This window comes from Vigna unguiculata, chromosome 3 (genome assembly GCF_004118075.2).
Source record: "Vigna unguiculata cultivar IT97K-499-35 chromosome 3, ASM411807v1, whole genome shotgun sequence".
NCBI lineage: Eukaryota > Viridiplantae > Streptophyta > Magnoliopsida > Fabales > Fabaceae > Vigna > Vigna unguiculata.
This window is the reverse complement of record NC_040281.1, coordinates 64,072,408-64,094,872: the sequence shown is the minus strand read 5'-3', so window position 1 is coordinate 64,094,872 and position 22,465 is coordinate 64,072,408. Positions and strand designations below refer to the sequence as shown.

Genomic DNA, 22,465 nt, shown 5'->3' with positions numbered 1-22,465 from the left:
TGAAAAACTTATTGAGAAAAGCAAAGTCAAATGCACAATCATACTGTTCATAATCAGATAAGGAATCCATTCCTAAATCAAAACATTTTTATGCAATTTTTATTTATTTAATTATATTTTTATCTCAGAACTTAGAATACAGTAATCTTCATTGGCATTTATTTAGACAGGATGCAATGTGTTATGTAATTTTGGTTTTATAATATTTGCATGCATTGTCAATGAGAATATATAATGATAGGTTCAAGCTACATGTTATTCATTTTCTTAACTACAAAGTACAATCATGTTGAGTTAAAGAAAATACATGCATGTTTTTAATTTGAATAAATATCAGGGAGAAATATCTTTATAATATAAATATATATATATATATATAAATGTATATATATATATATATATATATTTACAGTTGAATAAAAATAAAGTAATTTTATCTGTTATTTGATCACCATGATAAAACTGATTTAAACACATTATGTTTGAATTAAAACGGTTTCAAAAATATATTAAAGTTATTTTTTTTAATATCATACAATTGGTTGGAATTAAATAAAATAAAATAAAACTATTTTTTAATTTATTGAAATTGATCTTAAACTATAATGCATTGATAATTTAACTTAACTCACGTATCCGTATCTGATACTTTAGGATATTTTACGATACTTATCAATAAAGTATCTAATTTATAAAGTCGTAGTATACTACAAGAAAATCTTTGAATAATGATCAAGTTTAGTGACAAAAGATAATTAGTCACTGTATAATGTCCAATTTAGGTACCAATTTAAAAACTACAAATTATTGACAACTAAAATAATTCAAAAAAATTATAATTAGTCTCTAAATTGATAATTAAAATAGTTTCTATTATGAATTGATTTATAAATTGGTAACTAACATTAGACAATAATTTATATTTTTTTACTTTATTATCTTCGAACCTGTGACTTTCGCATTATTAGCACGACGCTCTAATCAACTGAACTAATAGGCCATACATTTTTCCATTCTAAATACCGATTAAACTTGTTTATTGAAAAAAATAATCTGGTAAACCTTTTTATTAGAAAATTAATTGTGTACTGACTAATTATAAAAGGAAAAAAACAAAAAAAATTGTATATTGACTAATCTATTACATAATAAGAAAATAAGATATTACCAAAATTACTATAATATCTATTATCTTTTATTGACAAGCTATGATGCACTAATACTTCAATTTGGATAAAGTATTAGTGTCTGACACGTATCGTATCTGATACTTTAAGATATTTTATCAATACTTATCAATGAAGTATTTGATTTATAAAGTCATAATATAATATAAGGAAATACGTGAAATAATTACCAAATTTAGTGACAAAAAATAATTAGTCATATTTACTTTTTTAAATTAAAATTAAAATCATTCAAATCTACCATAATAATTTGTTATTTATTATACCCATTAAGAATATTTTCTGTAAGAAAATAATTGTCATTAGAGATAATTTTGTATGTATTGTATAAGTAATTTGTAGAATAGTCACTGCACTGGAAATAAAAAAAAAGTAGAGAAACTTATGTTTTCATGTTATTGACACTTTTTTTAATACCTGGATCAAAAATAAAAGATAATTCCACAAATGTTAAAAGGGAGCCTTTTTAAAAGAACATTTCATATTAGAAAATAACTTACTCTTTTTAATAATAAAATATTAACATTAAAACAAACTAAATTATTTAATAAAAGATGGTTATATATCATGTAAACATATCCTATTATCTTTCATTTTAATAATTAGACCAATTCTATATAATTATATAGACATTTTCTTTTAGCAAAATATTAATGGTACGTGTTACCTGTCACATTATGTAAATTTAGCTTCTTTCTTCTAAAATTACACAAATTGATCTTAAATAGTGTGAAAATTACTAAACAAATATTTTATTTTTTAACTTTAGGGATGTCTATGGTACGATTCAGGATATTCCACTGTCTCACTATTATCACATGAGCTCCCAACAAGAAGCACAAAGAATTAAAATAATATATATATATATATATATATATATATATATATATATATATATAATTAATCAATCATAATACTTTATTACAAAATTGAATAAATAAATACATATTAATATTATGTGTTTTGATGAAGAAGTTTTAGATAATAATTAAATAATTTGGAATATTATATGATATGATAAGTTATGCTTTAACAAATTAAATAATTAAAATGTAGAGATTTGTGAGACTAATTTTATCTGTTAAGATTATAAAATTTATATATTCGTCTTGTCTGTTTTAAATTAAAACACTTTTAATTTATTATATAATATAATAAACTTGTAATACTTTTCATTTGTTATTGTTTTCTAATTTACTTTTAAGATACATTTAATATTTTTATTCTTTTTATATAATTATTTTATATTTATTCAAATATTATTTGATATTTATATTATTATATTTTTTTATATTTTACAATAAAAAAGGAAATGTATATTTTTCAAAATTAGATATTATAATATTGTTTTATTTATTGTAATTTTTATTTTTGTTAAAAAATATTTAATTAATATTTAAAATAATAAGCTAGCTATAACAAAAAACCAACTTTATGTTACTACCCAATAGTTCTACGTCGTTTAGAAGTTAAAGTTTAGAGTAGGAGTTTAAATACCCTCTCTTTTCCTTTTTGAGGTGTCTTTGAATGACAAAATCATGATAGAACTTGTCGAGAATAATATACAAATGTGAGTTAAAGTTTTACATTAGGTAAAAAAAACAAAGTTAAACATTATATAAAATGAAAGACCAATAACATAACTCATTATCTTAAGGTTTTGGGTTAAAAGCGATATCAAATGTCTTATATATATAATACTATAATGTCATATATATAGAATCACAGTCTCTTAATAACTATAACATGTGTATAATAAAATATAAAAAAAAACACTTTCCAAAATAAACAATACCTCAACTCTGCAAAGAACTACATCAATATTTCTATTTATTTTTGTCTATGAAAGCACTTATGATTGATCATAGATGGCTGAGAGTGTGTTGAAATACATGGGAATGGATGTCACGAAAAGTGATTTGAAACCAAGAACAAAACGTGCTTAACTTTATATAAATAGGAAGGCAAGGGAATAAGTATATGATATGAAATATAATTTTGTCCTTGTTTGCAAAATAATACACAATATCTGACAAAGTTGTAAACGCAGGATTTGCAATAAGATTCTTGGACAAGGGAACCAGAGAGGACCAAAGCATTGAATGAAGGCCATTAGTCAAACAATAGAAGGAAAATGTAGTAAATTTATTTGGGAACCCTAACTGGGTAGTATTAGTAGGTCCAATGTGATAGAGTGTGAATTGACTACGCCCATTTTCCAGCAACCATTTCCAACCCACACTCATTACCAAGTACCATTCGATTCGTTCACAAATACTCACACAATTATTCATCATGTCTACACCAATTTGTGTTCCGTTCCATGTCTTCAAATTCCTCAAAAGCGACACATCACCATGATTCATACGTCAAGGCCTGCTTTCTTAAATCTCAAGTTTTCAACTCCCACTTCACTAAACCAGACATAATCATAACCGATTAACTGCTTTTACAACAATATTTTTCCTTCTTACGATAAAAACACACTTCTCTCTTCATTCTTATCAAACCCAATAATTTACGTCTAAATAACATCTTCACCATTGCATCTTTACGATTCCAAGTTTTACTCCAATTTGAAAACAACGGTATTGGTGGGTTAGAGAGCCTCTGGTATCTTCAAAAAAAGTAAGTTAGGTGCAGTGACCTGTTACCTTTTATATTAGCAACATGTTAAGAAATAATGGTGCCCAGTCATTTCCTTTGCCCTACTTCAATAACTTCTACCTTCTTTCTATAAGTCACTTCCAAATATACCTGCACAATCTTAATCGGAATCTTTTCTGTACATTCTTTTTTATTTTTGAGAAATATATATATTAACATTTATCATAAATATGTTTCATTGCTGGTTTTGGTTTCCAGTTTCATTAGAAATGAAATGTTAATTAATTATTCCTGATCTGTATCTTGATATATTTAACTAGAGCATGGCATGAGTTGATGTAACAAAAAGTTGGAAGTTTCCCTTTCCGAAAGACATGATAAGGTAATCAACGAATTGAAAACCTGCGGGTTGGAAGATCTTCCCGGCATGAATTAAGAAATCTAACCAAGAAAAAAGTGAATAATGTGAGACAGCTAGTCGATAGAGTATTAACTTGAAAAAGTGTGAGTGAGTTTTACATCAAAAAGTTGCACAGTTTCTTTCATCCCTTTGAAATTTAATTAAAAGCAATGCAAAGTATATCCACAGCATGACTCAAACATTAATCCATATATATATATATATATATAAAAGTAAAATATATTGATAAAGTTTCATCTGATATAACCTTTTTATGATGATGCTAGCTAGGGGAAATACAAGGTTAAGGAGCAAAAGTTCACTGCTGCACACAGAATGAACAAAATGTATTGGCATCAGACTGTGATGAGGAGACGATTATCTTCACGTAAAGGCACATGGTCGGCTTCATCTTTTTTTCACCTTTTTCAAAGATTAGCTTTAATGATCAAAACAAATACAAAATCTAATTAAGAAAATGATGATAAAGGTGTGTATGATCATGATCATGTTATTGAGATGATGATGCTCATGATGGCCATCGTCATCTCCTTGTCAAGGCATCATTTGTGTAGGACCATTGAGGAAATTGCTTTGCTTTGCTTTGAGCTTATTTACACAGATATAGATGTTATGTTCATCTGGTTGTAGGTCTCTAAGATCGACACCAATACCAAATCCATTGTTTTTATCTTGGTAGCAGCTTATTCTTTGAGGGTATTAAATCAATAGTTAAGAGATGTTGGGTTGAAGCGAAAGGATAGAGTGGATGGGTGACAGAGAATCATGTGGGTCCCCCAAAGGGTTAACGCACGAGTGAATGAACAGGATCATAGAGAAGAAGGGCACACGCATGAAGTATTAAGCAAAATGGAAGGTGACACGCAGGATAAAGAGAAGTGTTTGTCTGTGTTTGGCCTCCAAAACAACCAACACTCAAGTCAGACCAATCCCATCACCAAGATATAACCAACGGCATAGGGCAGGACACGTGGCTCACATGCAGATAATCCATTCCACTCAGATACATACAACATATTCAAATATATTTATTTATATATATATATATATATATATATATATATATATATATATATATATATATAACATGGTATGATAAATAACTAAACTTTAGGTGTTGAATCAGGAGTTCAGTTTATATATACATGCAGTTAAAAAGAAAAAAATCAGATTTTTAAACTGATATCAGTATTTTTGAAGAAGTTTGAGATACCCTTTTAAAAAAAAGCATAAGAATATCCTTGTGAGGTTTAGTGGGGGGAAGCATGATGAGGAATGCAGAGAGGATCTTTTATCTATGCAGAGAATTGGCCCCACACAAGCTTCTTTTGAATAAGTATATAGGAGCACTCCAAAGTCATAGCCCACTTGCAATGCATGCTTTTTGTAATTCAATCACTGAGCACCAATTTTGAAGCTGTTGGGTGAAGAAGGAAAAGACACTGCTTCCTCCTTTTCTTTTCATTTTTTTTCCCATGTCTTCTTTTCCCTCTCTTCTATTCCATTCTATTTACTATTCAATGGATTTATCATGGCATGCTTTTGATACATTACCATGTTGACTAATCCCAACGAACCACTCCTTCTCTCTCCTTGCTTAGGAGACATTGTGGTACTCATTTTTCTTTAGTTGGTGTCTCCCTGGCTGTTTCTAACCGAAGCATATGTTACAGACACACCCTATTCCTCACTCTCTCTCTCCCTCTTTCTCTCTCTGAGGATTACTTGCATAACACTACTACTAAAGCACTCATCTTACAGCTTCTCATCTTCATATCTATGCTGCTGCTTCCTTCAGTTTCGTTACTCATGCTGTTTCACATAATTTCTTCAATTTCTACACTACACCTACTTCTAAACCATGCAGCCTTTTCAGTACTAAAGCTTTTTCTGCTTCCTAAGATTAAATCAGTTGCACCAATAATATAGCAACAGGTATGTTCTCTTCTTGCTTTTCTCTTCCAAATTCTATAGTCTTTTTTTTTGTTCTGATATGAACTATAGAGAGATAAATATGTGTGACACAGTGAAAGTTATTATTTTGTTATAAAAGCATTAAGGTTTTGACTTCTCACTCCTTAACCAATTAAAAGCTGAAAGTTGCTTTTTCGTTTTTGTTTTAAAGATGAAGAATACTTTTGTCAGAGGATAATAGAATTTTATGAAAAAGGAACTTGTGCTTAAAAAATTCCAAAAGAAAAGTGACAAAAGTAAATGATATAAACCTTCTAGTGGGGGTGACAGTGGGTAACTGGCAGAGAGTTTGTCAATTCCAGAAGAAGAGAATGTCCACATAATTGGCTAAACACCTAATTGAATGCCATCAAAGAACATAAAAATAGATCACATTGCTTCAGCATATAGCTGGTTTTAACCATGCACACACACACACACACATTTCTGAATTGTAGTGTTCATGGAATTGGGATCTGTGGGAATTGCCTATATGGAAAAGGTGCTATGCATCTTAAATGGAAGAAAAAACAAGAATGGTTGGTTTTTCATTTTCTGTGTGGGTGAAGGCAATAAGTGCCATGCCACAAACACTGGTTTTTACTTTTTGCTTTACCACCATTTGTCTGTCAAAGCACAGACCATGCTACAGTGGGGAGGGAGAGCCTAGCTCTAATAACACATCCTTTATCAAAATTAATTTTAGATTTCCACTGCCTTATTTTTAATCCCTCAAGATTATTCAATTTTTATCTCATCTTCTAATTGTGGTGTTTGAATCTCTCAAGTTTTCTTCTTTCATTTACAATTATGTCATTCTCTCAATCCTAACCGGTTTCATCTTACATCTAGCGCATTAATTATAAATGACTTCTTAATTTGCTCAAAAGGGAAAGGCTTTTCTTTTTAAATCATTGAAGTTTGAAGATGTGCTTTTCAACTGCTACATTGTATTTACTCACTACTATGTCATGCTTAGTTTGTCATTATGTAATTTTGTTCATTATTAAATGAAAGAAAACTAGAAGAACTTGATTTGTGTGCAATTGAAATTTAAAGGATTAAAAAGACTAAAACTGCTGCTGAGCTTTTTTTAATAAAGCTATAGTGTACTATCTCAGTGATTCCTGGCCAAAATTGAGAATAAAAGAGAAACAAATTGAAGAAAGGAGAAAAGGTTGGCTTCCACCTTTCTTGATTCCTATATGCTTAGTGGGGAATAAGATAATTGAGATGACCATAGCAGTGGACCACTCTGGCCTATGCTAAGTTTAAACTGAAAAAAAAAGAAAGAAAGAAAGAAAAAGAGTACATCAGTTAATATATGAAAATTCTCTTGAGACACGACGAAAGTGACTTAAGAAAGTAGCCACACAAGAAATTATTTGCCTTCGGTTAGGAAGCTTTTGGTAACAATAGTTTTTAGCTCGGTGCATCACTTTCTCTCCGATTTTCATATCATTGTCTGAACAAAGCCACGTATCTTTATATACATGGAATTAATCAAAAGTGTATCTTCTAAAGAGATTGGCAATGGGGTGTGTATTAGTGCATATCTGTTTTGGATTTACTACACTTTTGAGAGCACTGTATAAAAGCTCTAATCATTAATGTTGGCTCACCTAACACTTAATTCCCAACTTCCAAACATTGCATAAACATGCTTTACCACTATCCTTTCTCTAGCCAAGACCCAACCGCCAAGGTAATCATGTATGTTTATGCATGCTCAGTGCATTTTCTGCCGTGCTGCTGCTTCTTTCTTCATTTGCTATTATTATCAACTTGTGTGGGGTTGCTTCAGTATTCAGTACCCAAAACATATGCTATTGGCTCCATTCTACTTTTTACAGTTTTTTTTAGTCTTTCTATGCCACAAATTTAAAGATATTAGCTAGGGATGAAGTCATGCAAGGATTATCATGACACGAGTCAACGTTTTAACAAAATTAATACTAATTATAAGTACCACTTTCCCAATTTCAGCTCCCTTGTTTCTCTTCTATTATTTTATACCTTGGTACAAAAACTGTATGCACAGTATCGTATATCCGTATGAGTTACAAGATTATCTTCCAACAAGGGTTACCAAATTTTCATGCTGTTCGGTTTGTGTTACATGTGTCAGGAACTGCAGATGAGGCAGAAAAATCTGAAGCCTGGTGTTAGTCAGTGAGAGTATTCTGCATCTGCAACACTTTTAGACTTTAGTTAACTTCACCTACTCATCTATTCTATTCTAACGGTTGGGGCAGAAACTCTCAGAAGTATACATACCACAGAGAGAAACAGAAAAGAATGTCAATTTGCAAAACTCTGTAAGCAATCTGCGGATAACGGCCTAAACTGGAGTTTGGTTGCTTTTTTATTTTTTTCTTTAATATGTGGAGGGCACCATCTTCAATGAATTGAAGGGCTTTCAGGATTGTATATAAAAATCAATGAGGTTGAGGTATGGTCTTCTTGCAAAATTCTCTCTCTTTTATTAAGAAATTTTTTCTCATTCATAAGGGACAGAGTGACCAGGACAGGATATCATGTCATATTCTTCTACCTTCATCTATAGTGATTTCTGATTTCCTTTTCCTTCTTCGTCCCTTTGCTTGAAATGAAGAAATCTAAGTTGGTGCTTCCGTATTCTGCTGTTTCATGGTCATGCATCATGACATAACCCTTTGATTTAGTTCTGAGAGGGTTACATCAATGCCTTCTCTTCTCTCCCTCTCCATGACTTTATGAGATCTATTGTACCTGAACTTGCAGGTTTTGAAGTAGAGGTTTTTTCTTCACGATTTCAACAAATAAAAATGAAGTTCATGAAACTTGGGACAAAGGCAGATACATTCTACACTGAACAAGCTACCAGGTATTTTTCACTTTGCAGCAACTCTGGTAAAAAAAATCGACACGATACAACTTTTTTTCAAAATAACATGTACTGTCCGTAATGCAGGACTCTGATATCAGAGATAGCTGCAGACCTTGTGATACAAATCAATGACATCACTTATCTGTTACACAAGGTATTGGGATTAGAATGAAAATGTGGTGTGTGTGGAAAAGATAAATAAAAATTTAATCATTGGTTCATCTATAATTCTGCTCTTTTTAGCTGCAGTTTCCGCTTCTTCCCAAATGTGGCCTCCTACAAAGGCTTTGCTATGACAGTAGTGATTCGGAGAGTGTCTCTCTGGAGCTGCATGATATACCTGGAGGAGAAGAGGCTTTCGAACTGTGTGCCAAGTTTTGTTACGGAATTGCAATCAACATAAGTGCCCATAACTTTGTATCCGCTCTCTGTGCTGCCAAGTTCCTTAGAATGAACGATTCCATTGAGAAGGGAAACTTTGTGGGAAAGCTTGAGTCTTTCTTCAATTCATGCATACTTGAAGGTTGGAAAGATTCCATTGCAACGCTTCAAACCACTGCTACGTTGCCAGAGTGGTCTGAGAATCTTGGTATTGTCAGAAAGTGCATTGATTCAATTATTGAGAAAATTCTCACACCACCACCACAGGTGAAGAACTCAGATCCACCAAACCTTCTCAGTTTTCTGCGACCGCTGCATTTTTTTGTAGCTTATAAACGATTGTTTTGTGCAGGTCAAATGGTCCTACACCTACACCAGGCCAGGTTACACAAAAAAACAGCACCACTCTGTGCCAAAGGATTGGTGGACGGAGGATGTTTCTGATCTTGACATAGATCTTTTCCGGTGCATAATAATGGCTATTAGATCAACATATGTGCTCCCTCCACAGCTTATTGGAGAAGCTTTGCATGTCTATGCCTGCCGGTGGCTACCGGGAATCACAAAGCTTAAAAGTTCTGGCAGTTCAGTGTCTCAAACAGAAGAATCTAAAGAGAAAAACAGAAAAATTCTCGAAACAATTGTCAGCATGATTCCTGCAGATAGAGGGTCTGTGTCGGTTGGCTTCTTGTTTAGGCTTCTCAGCATTTCAATTCACCTCGGTGTCTCCTCGGTGACCAAAACAGAACTCATAAGGAGAGCCAGTCTGCAGTTTGAGGAGGCAACAGTGAGTGACTTGCTTTACCCTTCAACATCCTCTTCTGACCAGAACTATTATGATACAGAGTTAGTTCTGGCAGTGTTGGAGACTTTCTTGAAGCTTTGGAAAAGAATGTCCCCAGGTGCTGTGGATAGCAGCTACTTTTTGAGATCAATTAGAAATGTTGGCAAGCTCATTGATTCTTATCTTCAAGTGGTCGCAAGGGATGATAACATGCAAGTTTCAAAATTTGTGTCTCTTGCTGAAACTGTGCCCAGTATTGCTCGTGAAGACCATGATGATCTGTACCAGGCAATTAACATCTATCTTAAGGTGAAGTACCCATAACACTCCTACACTCACTCTTTACTTTCTCAGTCCCTAGTTTAATTGCACGTGAAAAATGAAAGACATTTACAGCTAAAGCAATGAAATTGATTAACGAAAAATGTATTAAGTGCTGGGACTACTTCCTTAACATGATTTTTCTCTAACAAAAAACAAGTCTAGGGTTAGAATGAAAAGTTGTTGTTTGTAGAGGTTTAAAATGATAAAAGAATCACATTTAAGGTGCATTTATGATGCGATTGAAGTTATATGAATGCACAGATGCATCCTGAACTGAGCAAAGCAGACAAGAAACGGTTGTGTGGGATTCTAGACTGTCAAAGGTTGTCCCCAGAAGTGCGTGGACATGCAGTGAAAAACGAGCTTCTGCCATTAAGAACAGTGGTGCAGCTTCTGTACTTTGAACAAGACAAAGGGTCCAAGGCAACCTCGAGTCACAAACTACCAAAGCCACATGAGATTCTTCTGGGAGCAAAAGATAGAGCAGCTACCACAAGAGACACCCAAAGCAAACATTCTTTGGGTCCAACGAAAGAAGCATTGAACGGAGAAGAAATTAGGGAAAGGGATCATCAGCAGAAAACAAAAAGATCAGATGGGAAGTTGGCATTGGAGTTGGAAAAGAAAATGGTTATAAGAGGAGACATTGAAGAGACACAATCTGAGAAAGCGAGGGTTGTGAGAGATGAAAGTAGTTCAAGCGGCAAGGTGAAGATGGTGGATCCTAAGAAAATGATAAGAAGGGCAAGAAGTAAATCAGAACATGGTGTGAAGAAGTAAGATTCAGATCACCATATCACAGCAACAGTAATAATAATCTTTGTAACTTCAATTCTTATTATTTCTTTTTCAACGTCTCATAAATGCCAGCAATGTATAAATCCTTTGTACTATCTCTTTCCCGAAAGAGTTTTACGTAGGGAAATTATTTTTTTACATCCTTTTGTTTGATAGAGAGAGAGACACACACAGATAATGTGTATTAAAAATGTTTTATTGTTAAAATGTCCTTTTTAAACCAATGCAGTTTAATAACTGTGAACCAGTCCTTTTCATGAATTCGTAAGGTCAAATTCATCTAATTAATATGAAAAATATAGTATACATACAGTATCGGATACTATGGGAAAGAAAAAGAAGACAAGAAAAATGAAATTAATTTCTTATACATTTCAATAAATTATGTACATATGATAAAAAAAAAATTAAATCCACATGTTAGAGTTTTACAATTATGTCTATGTATAGGTTAACTATTTCTATCGTAAAATGAACTCGTGGAAAAGTTCATCAATACACTATACACCGAATGACTTGGAAAACTAAAAAACATCAAAGTAACTGTACAATAATATGTATATAAAACATTTTAGATATGATACTTAGATGTAGGGATGATAAATAAGTTTATTTTCGTGAATATTGTTCGATGTCTTTCTTTTGATAAATGATTCATGCATCGATTGAATACGGATGCAATTTTTTAAATTGGATATTTGAATAGGAATATTTTTTTTTTCTTTGGTTTTCTAGTGTTTTTTTTTTTTTTTTTGTCTTTCTTACACACTTTCCTACTCTCTCAATTGTTTAGTTTATTTTATATTTCGACAATTTTGGCTACACATTTTTTATACGGTTATGTTTAAATGATATATTCTAAAATTATTAATCAAATAATTTTTAATTCACACATTTTTATTATTTCTATTTTTTTTATATTTTTATTTATTGTTTAATTTTTTATATAAAAATGTTTCACTATTAATTTTGACTGTTTAATCACATAAATTCTTGGTTAATTAGATAATATAAATCTTTAATTTTTGTTTCATTTAAAAAAATCTACTAAAACAAATTTTATTGTCTCTCAACTATTTGAATGGTTCAATCATATATGATTGAGTTTTCTTATATCTCCAAGATCATTTTTCTCAAATACATCAAATCGTCTCTACTAAATGTATTTGATAATTTTTTTAATATTTTTCTCTGACATAAAATATTATTTTAATGATTTTTTATGTAGTTATTTTTTTTCTCTAACTCATTTTTATAAGTATTATATTACTAGAGTATATTGTATACAAATATTTTATTTACTAAAATATAATAATTTATTGTCATATTTTTTATCACATATATTGAATCTAAATTAAAATTATCATTTGTTTAATTTTCTATGAGAGTGATGTTGTCCAAATGATATAATATAATCTTAATTAGTATATAAACAAGATTTCATTATTTTTAACTTTATTATTTGTTTTCTTTTTATAATTTTTAAAAATAAATTTTAAGATTATCAAATATGTTTCTTTTGTCTTCTTTCTTTTTCTTTTTTTAGATGTGTTACTTATGTTGATTTGTAAAGAAAATCTAAATGAGAGATCAAAATTTACTAGTAACATTTTCATAATTAACTCCATTTAATTAAGGTATTTGGAACGGTGGACAAAAATAACTCTATTATATTTTCAAATTGAAGTGTGAACCTAAAAGTGAGAAAGTGAGAATAAATGTTTAAATGGAAAAAAAAATTCAAGTCCTTGGTTTCACACTATAAAAGTAAAAGTTGGTGGAGAAATATGAAAATTTGAGTTGGAAAGTAAAGTTAAGAAGAGATTTCATTAGTATAGTCACTTGCCTATAACAGGTGAAATTCTCAAAATTTCTTAAAATAAGACACATCAAACGATGTTATTTTGATATGTATCTTAGAGTTGTTTGTTATTAATTAAACTAGTGATTTCAAGTTAAGAGAATTATGATATTATAGAAATAGTTATGAATAGGATTGATCAAAAGTGTTCACATCTTATCAACATGTCAAAATCATGTGATCGAGTAAGTTGAGTAGTACTTAAAAAAAATAAGATGGTTTAAAAGTGATGACTAACATTTTGAAATTTGAGAATTAAGATTTTGATAAAATCTACAAAAGATGAGAAAGAACATTTGAAAAGTGAGTTCTATGTATCAAATACAAATTTTATAAGATAAATTTTTATTTCAAATATAAATAAATTTGCACCTGAGTCACCTATTTATTATCCTTTTAAATAAATTATTCGACATAACTTTTTTAATATGTCATTCATAATTTGATTTTCAACATGTATAAAATATTACCAATAATTAAAACAAAAATATATCACAGTATAAATTATTTATTATATTTATTATTTATTTACTTTATAAATTTGGTCAACTAAGGAGGAACTTGTAATTGTTGTAGTGAAGATTAATGTTTCATATTAAAAAGTTTTTCGAAATTGGAATAATTATTTTGCATTGAATAAAAAAAATATACTTCAAACAAATTTGAGCGTAATTAATTTTATTAAATCCTGTACCAAGATGCATTGGAACACAGATGAAGACACAGTTAGGCACGTGGGAAGGTAGGTGCGCACGTGTTACCATCCATGACATATGGCTTCCAATTTCCAAATGAGGGTGATGTTTGAAATAAGAAATAGGGTTCTTTGGTTATAATATTCTCATTTCTACCATTCATTCCATAAATACAATTCATAATTCAAAATTAATCGAGTGGGTTTTGTTATTTTGGGTTGGAGTGAAAGGGCAAACAAGATTGTTCAATTTTGCATACCTCAAACTTCCCTTGCATATCAAAAATTTAATCAAACCCCGTTATTTTTCTTTCTCCAAAAATATATATAAAACCAAAAACCCAACCTTGATGCTTGCCTGTTCCTAAATTACGATTACAATTTTCAAAGGCAGACAAACATGTCCGAGAATATTCAGTCCAACTCCCCTTCGCTTTCCCTTCTCTCTTTCTTCTTTCTCTGAAAGGTAAACCCCACTTCTCTATTTCAACTCTTCTCACCTTAATTCTGTTCAAGTTCTGTTTTTTATTTTTTTGTATTATTTAATTAATCCCTGTAGATCTCGTTAGAAATCCCCAATTTTGTATATATTTTATTTTGATGTGTATTAATCAATAATCAACGGAGATGTATCTGTTTATCGTTGCACGGTCAGTATGCGTTTAGGTTCTGGATTCGAAATCTGCAATGGGATGTGTTTCTCCAATTCAGGAGGGTCATGCCCTGTGTCACATTGTTGCTTTAATTTTGCCTTGATTTATTTCATATCAAGCTAAAAATCTCGTGTCTCAGTGTCTCTCAATTTTGTGCTCTGCTGTTGAAACTGTGATCTTCGATTACCTGGTTTTGAAAGTTATCACTTAGCTAATATGCTTTATTATATTGAATCGGATTATCGTTTGATTTTGTAACCAAGTTGATTGGGAGATTAAATTCGTTGGTTTCTCTCTGATGTCATGTTTCTGCTTTCAATGGTTGACGGTGTAGAGTATCTGAAATTGGAATGGGGGTGATTCTGTTTTATTGTGTCGTGTATATAATCATTCTTTAATTGCTAGTTTTTATACTACTGGCACCTGTTACTGTTAAAAAAATCTTTAGAGGATAGAAATACTTCCCTTCCGCACACTGCATAGAAATTTTAGGTGGGGAGGATAGAAGGCTCGGTCAAGTTTGCTCTGCTATTAAATTTAAATTGAATTGTTAAATCCCCCAGTAAAGAGGTAACAAACAAAGGGTTGGTGTTTTTGTTATAGATTCCTATGGGGTGCGAACATTTTATTGATACATACTGTTTTCCAATACTATGCTATGCATGTACCCTGTTCTCATTGATGTGAATTTATTTTTCCATGGAATATCACATTTACTTGCTGTTGTTGATTGAAAGACTATTAAATCTGTGAATATTAAATCAATATGATGACAAAGGTAGCTTGCTTGCATCAACTGTTGCTGAAACGGAATGTCACTGGGATAGATTTAAGTTGACAATGCTATTAATGCGGCCATTGCCAAAAACGCAAGGTTTTAGTTATGTAAATTGTAGAAGCATCTGTTGCATTACATTTTGCTTAGTTTGTTGTCATACAAATAAAGTTGTATCCTAATCCTTTTCTATGCCTCTTCTCCTAAGTCTGAGTAGCAACAAAGTTATGTTTCGAAGGAAATGAGAAATAAAAGGTTTTCATTGATTAGATTGTGTGAGCTTCGAAACATAGATTGACAATGTTTCATTCTGTTTGTTACCACTGGCTAGAATCTGCTTAGCGCAAGTTTAGGCTTGGTTTTCTTCAATTTTCTCCAGATAAATAGTAGTCATTTGTGTGCTGCTCTGCTCCTTTTTCTTGTTTGCACCATCATTATAGGTGTTTTTGTACATGCAGATGTATGCTGTAAAATAAATTAACTTGTAGGTGTCTTCCCTTATATTTTGATAAATCTTTCAAAATTGTTATATCAAATGGCAGAAGTAGACTCAAAATTATTGTCTTACATTTAACACGTCGCTTGTTTTCTTTATCAATGACTAAAGTAACAATAAAAATATATACATATGATTAGCTTATCTTTTTACCTCCTGGATTTCAGGTATGGGGTGTTTTGACATCCGGAAGATATCATGGTGCAGTGCCTAGACGGATTAAAGCATTTGTGTGCTGCTCTGGTAAATTGTTGTGATGCCGATTCGTCAAAGCAACCTAGAGGTTTAGAAAATCCGGAAGTTCTTGCAAGAGAGACAGTGTGTATGTCATTGTCCTGAATTTCTTTCTTATGTTGAGTGAGGAGCTTTTCATGGGAGTAGTAAACCAGTTATTAATTGTTATTTCAGTGTTGTCATTGGCAATTATTAAATTAGCCCCTATTTCATTATTTTATTGTGTTTAATTGTGCCTGGATCTCTTTTTGTCCTTGTCTTCCCTCTTTGGTTATCACAATATTTGGAAGACTACAGTGGAGAACACTTAGTTATATGTCTTTTACCATTAATTGGAGATGGCGGTCATACATTGTTGAGGACCAAATTACATAATGAAGGTGGAAATAAAAGATTCTACGATACAATTAGATTCTGAGATTCATAACTTAACACAGATGACTTGTACAATCTGAATGGGAGATGATGCTCACTTCAAATATTATCATTTTATTTTCTTCTAATTCCTTTTACTGGCTACAGAAATTGTTGAAAGCTGTTGAAGACTTAGGTAACAGTTAGATGGAAATGAATCTATATAGCCTTATTGTTCAGCTATTGTGCCTTTCTTAAGAATTTATTCACTTAATAAATATTCATCTGTTTTCCTCTCAATTTTTCTCTTTTATCAAAAACATAAAAAAATAGGAAACAAATACTAACAAAATACGACATTCCTGTGTTTTATTGTAAATGCAGTTAGTGTAAGTGAGATTGAAGCGCTGTATGAACTGTTCAAGAAGATCAGCAGTGCAGTGATTGATGATGGTCTGATCAATAAGGTTTCTTACAATCTTTTTCTCTGTCCTTCTGTCATTTTGTTTCATGAAATTGTATTTTCAACATTTCTGGACAATGGCATGCTTCCTAGTCTAACCTTTGAATCATACTTTCAGAAGTGCATTATGTTTTATGTACTAATAACAATATTTATATTGTTTATGGATTTTGTTTGTTTTTATGCTTTCCTTATTTTATATGGCAGGAAGAATTTCAGTTGGCATTGTTCAAGACGAACAAGAAAGAGAGCTTATTTGCAGATAGGGTATATAAAGCATTACCTTGTTTATTTTCCATCTGCCGTTTACATTTCCACCCTGATGAAAAAGAAACAACAATATAACAAATATTTGTGTGCACTATTTTTCTGAAAATGCCATAACTTTAAATAATATTTTCAATTTCCGTAGTAAATTGTTTTTCAACTACCTTTGTATACTTTATAATCTGGTTGGTTTCTTTTACCATGTCATAATTTGGCCTAAAAAAAGTGACACTCTATGTCATTATTGTACTATCTTTGATTTGTTAGGTGGGAGCCTCTTTCCTACATAATATATATGATCTGGTTACTATGAAGTTAGTTGCATAGCATATAAATATCATATGAACCTAAGAAATGTAATTGTCCTGTTTATGATTTCGGACTGTTTGTAGGTGTTTGATTTGTTTGATACAAAGCACAATGGCATACTTGATTTTGAAGAGTTTGCACGGGCTCTCTCTGTCTTTCATCCCAATGCACCAATTGATGATAAGATTGAGTGTAAGAATGATAAATCTTTAGAAGACTTCTTCTGCTATCTGGTCTACTTTTTAATGTAGGTTTTGAATGGAAATGGCATTTATTGGAGAGGGAGCTAGGTCATGTGTTGTTTCTGTAGTTGTCTTTTTATTTCTTTAATGCATTTGGTATTGATAGTAATGTATATGCCTGTTGAGGAATCCTAACTTTTACCTTTTGCAGTTTCATTCCAATTGTATGATCTCAAACAGCAAGGTTTCATTGAAAGGCAAGAGGTAACTTTTTTTTCTTATGATGTTGAATAATAATGTTTTTTTGTCTACCCACCATGTAGGACTAGTTTTTAACTGTGTTTGGCTCATCTGACAACCAATGTGGGATACAGTTGGGAACTTGAATCAGCCTTGACTTGCATACTTTTTTTTGTAAGCCCACTGCATGTTTCTTTTCAATTATTTTGTGGTCCATCATCCTGGACTGAAAACAAGTCTAGCTCAAGATTTTTCAAAGTTTGATTGACCATCCTCATCTAAAGGCCAAGGCTATTAACACTGGGAGAAAAAGAGTTGAATTATAGCTGATAACCTGTTCAGAAATTAAACAACATTATGTAGGCATTCCAAAAGTTTACACATTACTTTTATTTTTCCCTTTGCCTCTTTAAAACTTGAGTATCTTCCTAGAATTTAAAATCATATATTAGAGTTGTAGGGCAAAAAATTGTCTCTTTACCTGGAATCTGCTTCATATTCTGATAGTATACATTGATGATTGATGTTATTTGTGATAGGTAAAACAAATGGTAGTGGCCACTCTGGCTGAATCTGGCATGAATCTTTCAGATGATGTGGTCGAAAGTATTATTGACAAGGTGCTTAAATTATCTGATAACTTGCATGTGAAATCTTATGTTCATTACTAGACTGTGTATTTTTGAAGCATTGGATAAGTACCTGTTTTTGCTTGCTTTCTGTTTTTCGTAAGTTCTTTGTGTTAGAGTAAGCATGACATTTAATATTTATAATTTTACTCTTGAAAATCTGTAGAAGTAATAGCAGTATTATGAAGCATGGGAAATTATATATGCTATGGGAACTATGAAGTAAAAATCTATTTAATTTTTGTTTTTGTAATTGTTTACAACAGGCTGCTAGTTCTGTTGTTTCTCAAATTTAAGTATGTATGTCCTTTTGGCAGTTCATGTCCTTCCTTTGTTGTATCTCACACTAGTGATTCATTAATGCAACAATTGTGTGTACTCTATGCAAATAATGCGACGTTTTCCTCATAGTCTGTCCGAAGTTGCTACGGAATTTATCTGTTAAATAAAGTAAACTATTCTTTCAGCCTTAATCTTGTGGACATCTTAAATTACTAGAGTTTTGTGTGTTGAGTGGATAATAGTGAGGTTGGTATATAAAACCATTCTTGTGTTACTATAGTCTTATCTGGTGATCTCACTGATAGTTCTTAAGTTATTTAGACATTTGAGGAAGCTGATACCAAACATGATGGGAAGATTGACAAGGAAGAATGGCGAAACCTTGTCTTGCGGCATCCATCTCTTCTGAAAAATATGACACTTCAGTATCTCAAGTGAGTTCCTTCCTGTTGGTGAAATGTTACCATGCATATTGGGATGTGTTTGTTAAAATAAGCTAATATTATTAGAGTTATGATATGTTAACAAAGTACTTTTAACAAAGTTTTGACAAACTTTCCTATTTAGGTAAAAAACTATTATTTTATTTTAATTAAAAAATAAAAAATTAATCAACTTTAATTCTACTTTTAGAAACTTGGTTAACTTTGTCAAAATCTTGTTTGTCAAAAGATAATTTCCCATATTATTAATGCAAACCGGAAATACTAGCCAGTGTTCTAAGGCAAATGGCAAACCCCAAATTTTGTTTAAAAAATGTTATTAATGAATCCCTTCAATGATTTATATTGCATTCCTTACACAATTCGCAATAGGAATTTATTATTATTGATTCGTTAGTTGGCTCGAATGATTTTGTTACCAATTCAAACTGGATAGCAAAACCCCTATAATATCAAATAAAGAGAAGAAATAGGGGGTGTTTTTATTTTCTTCTTTTTGATGACCTCATTTTATAGTAAAAGTTTTCAAATCTTTACAGACTATTTTTTTTTTTAAAGATTGATGCAGATATTATACATAAAATCATAATAAAACGGAAATGATATTTTACTGTTTTAAAATTATTACAATCCATACATCTTTCATCTTCCCTTGTCCCCTCTTATTCTCAGCACTTTCATAATGCATGTGAATTGTTTTCGCTTTCAAGTTAGTAATGAAAAAGGAAGAAAAGAAGAAACTTACCAAATGGTTTCGAAATAAAAATTGTAACTAAAAGTTTAGAAGTTCTGTGCTGATGTAACGTATCATTGGAAGAATAATTTAGAAAAAGCAAAATATATCTACATGTTCATGACCTATGTGGATTTGCTTAAGTTGTAGCTGTTTGGATTTTGGCATCAATTCGATTACCTTTATGTTTGATTTTATCCTTGATGGCATTTCTAACATATACATGTATTTTAGTTCTCTCGAACTGTTTTATTTTATCAATCTCAAGCATCTAGCATCTGATTTAACTTGTTTCCCTGGCAGAGATATCACCACTACATTTCCCAGTTTTGTTTTTCACTCACAAGTTGATGATACTTGAGGCAACTACATCATGCATGTCAGTTTCAGTGTTCTTGACTGGGAGTGATTTTCTATTGGCTTGTGAATGATGGGGTTCGGTGTGAAGGGTTCACTAGGGGTGGATATGGACTTTGTTTATATTTTCATTATGAGTAGAACTTTGTCTTCCCGTTTTGGATGGGTGAGGTTTATAGATTGAATGAATGGGTTTGCTTATTTATTTACTTCATTTGAGAATAAAAGGGGGAACAAAATAGATTATTCAGGCGTTTCAGCATTAGCACCTTGGCATTAATTTTGGTCAGAAACATGTTTTACCACAAGGCTTGTGCAATTGCTTCAGCAAGCTGTGAAGAGTTCTTTGAACACTTGTCCAGGGTTAAGAATTGCTGCTCCAGAAACACCAGAGCCTTTCCTCCTTCACAAAAGGATAATGTCCCTTTCTTTTGCTCTTATTGCCATTATTTTTGTTTAGGTCATTGGTGATTAAAAATCAGTTAGCAGCGTATGCTTTCTTGTAATTACAAATTTTTTTGCAAGGGTATGTATTTGAGATATTATTTGAAACATTATTTTTATTAATGTCTAAAATCACAAGGTGGATTACCTATTTTTTGTTTTTTTTTAATGTCTACAAAATCATTAGATTGATTATATGCCACTCAGAAATCTTCAGATGTAATTTTTGCGGAAGGGCAAAGGTAAATCTAATGATAACAGGAAAGGTAGTGTTTTTAATCTTTGTAATTTTGGTTAAACGTATATAAGGTTTTTTTTTCTTCTATATTGATGTTTTTTATTTTCAGATTTTGAAAAGAAGTTATAGATTTAGTTCCTATATGAGCATCTTTAATTTCATAAATAGTTAATTAGGGACTGCATTTACATTTTTCTTAACTTTCAAAACTAAACTTATTTGATATTCTTTTGAGAGAAAATTCATTGCTATTAAAGTATAGAATCGTGGACCATACTTGACTGAAAATATTAGAAGTAAAAATACTTTTCAGAAAAAGAAGAAAAGCTGTAGAAAATTTTTATGAATGTCTTCACTTCAAGAACATGGAGTTCAGCGTGGATCTTCTGTTACAAAATTATGAGTAGCTTGTAGTTTGTACGTGATTGTGTGTTTTCTAGGCTATATTTTTGTTTATTTGAAGTAGTTTCTGTATTAGACGTTCAAGGATAAAAATTATAAGTTAAATTTAATTTATACAAGTTTTCTTATTTAATTATTTTATTTTATGTATAAATTAATTTAATTGTCAAAAACAGTTATTATATAGATTAAAGTCCTTTTGGATAAATTCAACAATTACAATAATATCAGCAGCACACACTATAAATCGTGATACTTTAACGAATAAAAGCTATAGGAATTAACATTTAAAGGAGTGAAAGAAAAACAAATGCCTTACTTTATTGGTAGGAATAGAGATGTCAAAATGTGTTTTAACCCGTGAGCCTACCCGGCTCACTACGGGTTCGAGTTGGGTTGGGTTGAGAAAAATTCAACTTTTTCAAAAGTGGGTTGAACTCAACTCGACTCTCTTAACCCATGGGTTAAACGGGTTCGAGCCGAGTTGAAGGTGGGTTGGCCCACTTAACCCACCAATATTTTTTTACAATTTTTTTAATCTTTTTTTTAATTTTTTTTAATTTTTTTTTAAAATTATTTACTACTCCTATTATATTTGTTCACAATTTCATATTTTTAAATGCTAGAATATTGCTTAATTAGATTTGAATAGTTTGAATATTTAATTAATTTGATTGTCAAATTATATATGTTGATACTTTAATCTTTAACTATAATCTTTATAGTAAATTACTCAAGTGACCGTCTTATAAACAATTTTTTCTAAATTAGCATGAAAAAAATGTATAGTTTTTTATTTATATTTTGTTGAATAGCATGACAGAAAATTTGTAATATTAGTCATACTTTCTTAGACTATATGGTACTTTCTTGAAAATAATTCTTCATATATTGGTGGTGAACATGATCAAAACATTGGTTCTTGATTTTACTATGATTGTCATCTCATAGGTTACTAAAAATTTATTTAAATATTTGAATACTAAAAAATAAATAAATAAATAATTTTTTTAGGTGGGTTGGTGAGCCAACCCACTTAACCCACCAACCCGTGGTGGGTTGAGCCGGGTTACAAAATTTCTGGC

The 22,465-nt window shown here is 31.0% G+C and overlaps 2 protein-coding genes across 5 annotated transcripts; both read left to right on the top strand.

The window, feature by feature from the left end:
- The first annotated feature begins 5,598 nt into the window (after positions 1 to 5,598).
- LOC114178225 (BTB/POZ domain-containing protein At5g47800-like) lies at positions 5,599 to 11,531 on the top strand. Of its 3 annotated transcripts, none has more exons than XM_028064010.1 (7): positions 5,599 to 6,150; positions 8,297 to 8,620; positions 8,932 to 9,034; positions 9,122 to 9,191; positions 9,281 to 9,685; positions 9,771 to 10,511; positions 10,788 to 11,531. In XM_028064010.1, exons 3-7 carry the CDS (start codon positions 8,976 to 8,978, stop codon positions 11,304 to 11,306), a joined length of 1,794 nt encoding a protein of 597 aa, XP_027919811.1. In that variant the 5' UTR covers positions 5,599 to 6,150; positions 8,297 to 8,620; positions 8,932 to 8,975; the 3' UTR covers positions 11,307 to 11,531. The 3 variants fall into 3 exon arrangements, with proteins under 3 accessions (XP_027919811.1, XP_027919812.1, XP_027919814.1); XM_028064011.1 differs by lacking the exon at positions 5,599 to 6,150 and adding an exon at positions 7,759 to 7,873; XM_028064013.1 differs by lacking the exon at positions 5,599 to 6,150 and having other exon boundaries at positions 7,966 to 8,620; positions 9,287 to 9,685.
- A 2,472-nt stretch (positions 11,532 to 14,003) lies between these two features.
- Positions 14,004 to 20,893, top strand: LOC114176377 (calcineurin B-like protein 3). 2 transcript variants are annotated; one of them, XM_028061416.1, is made up of 9 exons: positions 14,004 to 14,345; positions 15,971 to 16,125; positions 16,776 to 16,858; positions 17,062 to 17,121; positions 17,514 to 17,622; positions 17,824 to 17,876; positions 18,392 to 18,472; positions 19,085 to 19,197; positions 20,243 to 20,893. In XM_028061416.1, the coding sequence occupies exons 2-9, from the start codon at positions 16,002 to 16,004 to the stop codon at positions 20,298 to 20,300; spliced, it is 681 nt and encodes a 226-aa protein (XP_027917217.1). In that variant the 5' UTR covers positions 14,004 to 14,345; positions 15,971 to 16,001; the 3' UTR covers positions 20,301 to 20,893. The 2 variants fall into 2 exon arrangements, with proteins under 2 accessions (XP_027917217.1, XP_027917218.1); XM_028061417.1 differs by lacking the exon at positions 18,392 to 18,472.
- The last annotated feature ends 1,572 nt before the right edge of the window (positions 20,894 to 22,465 follow it).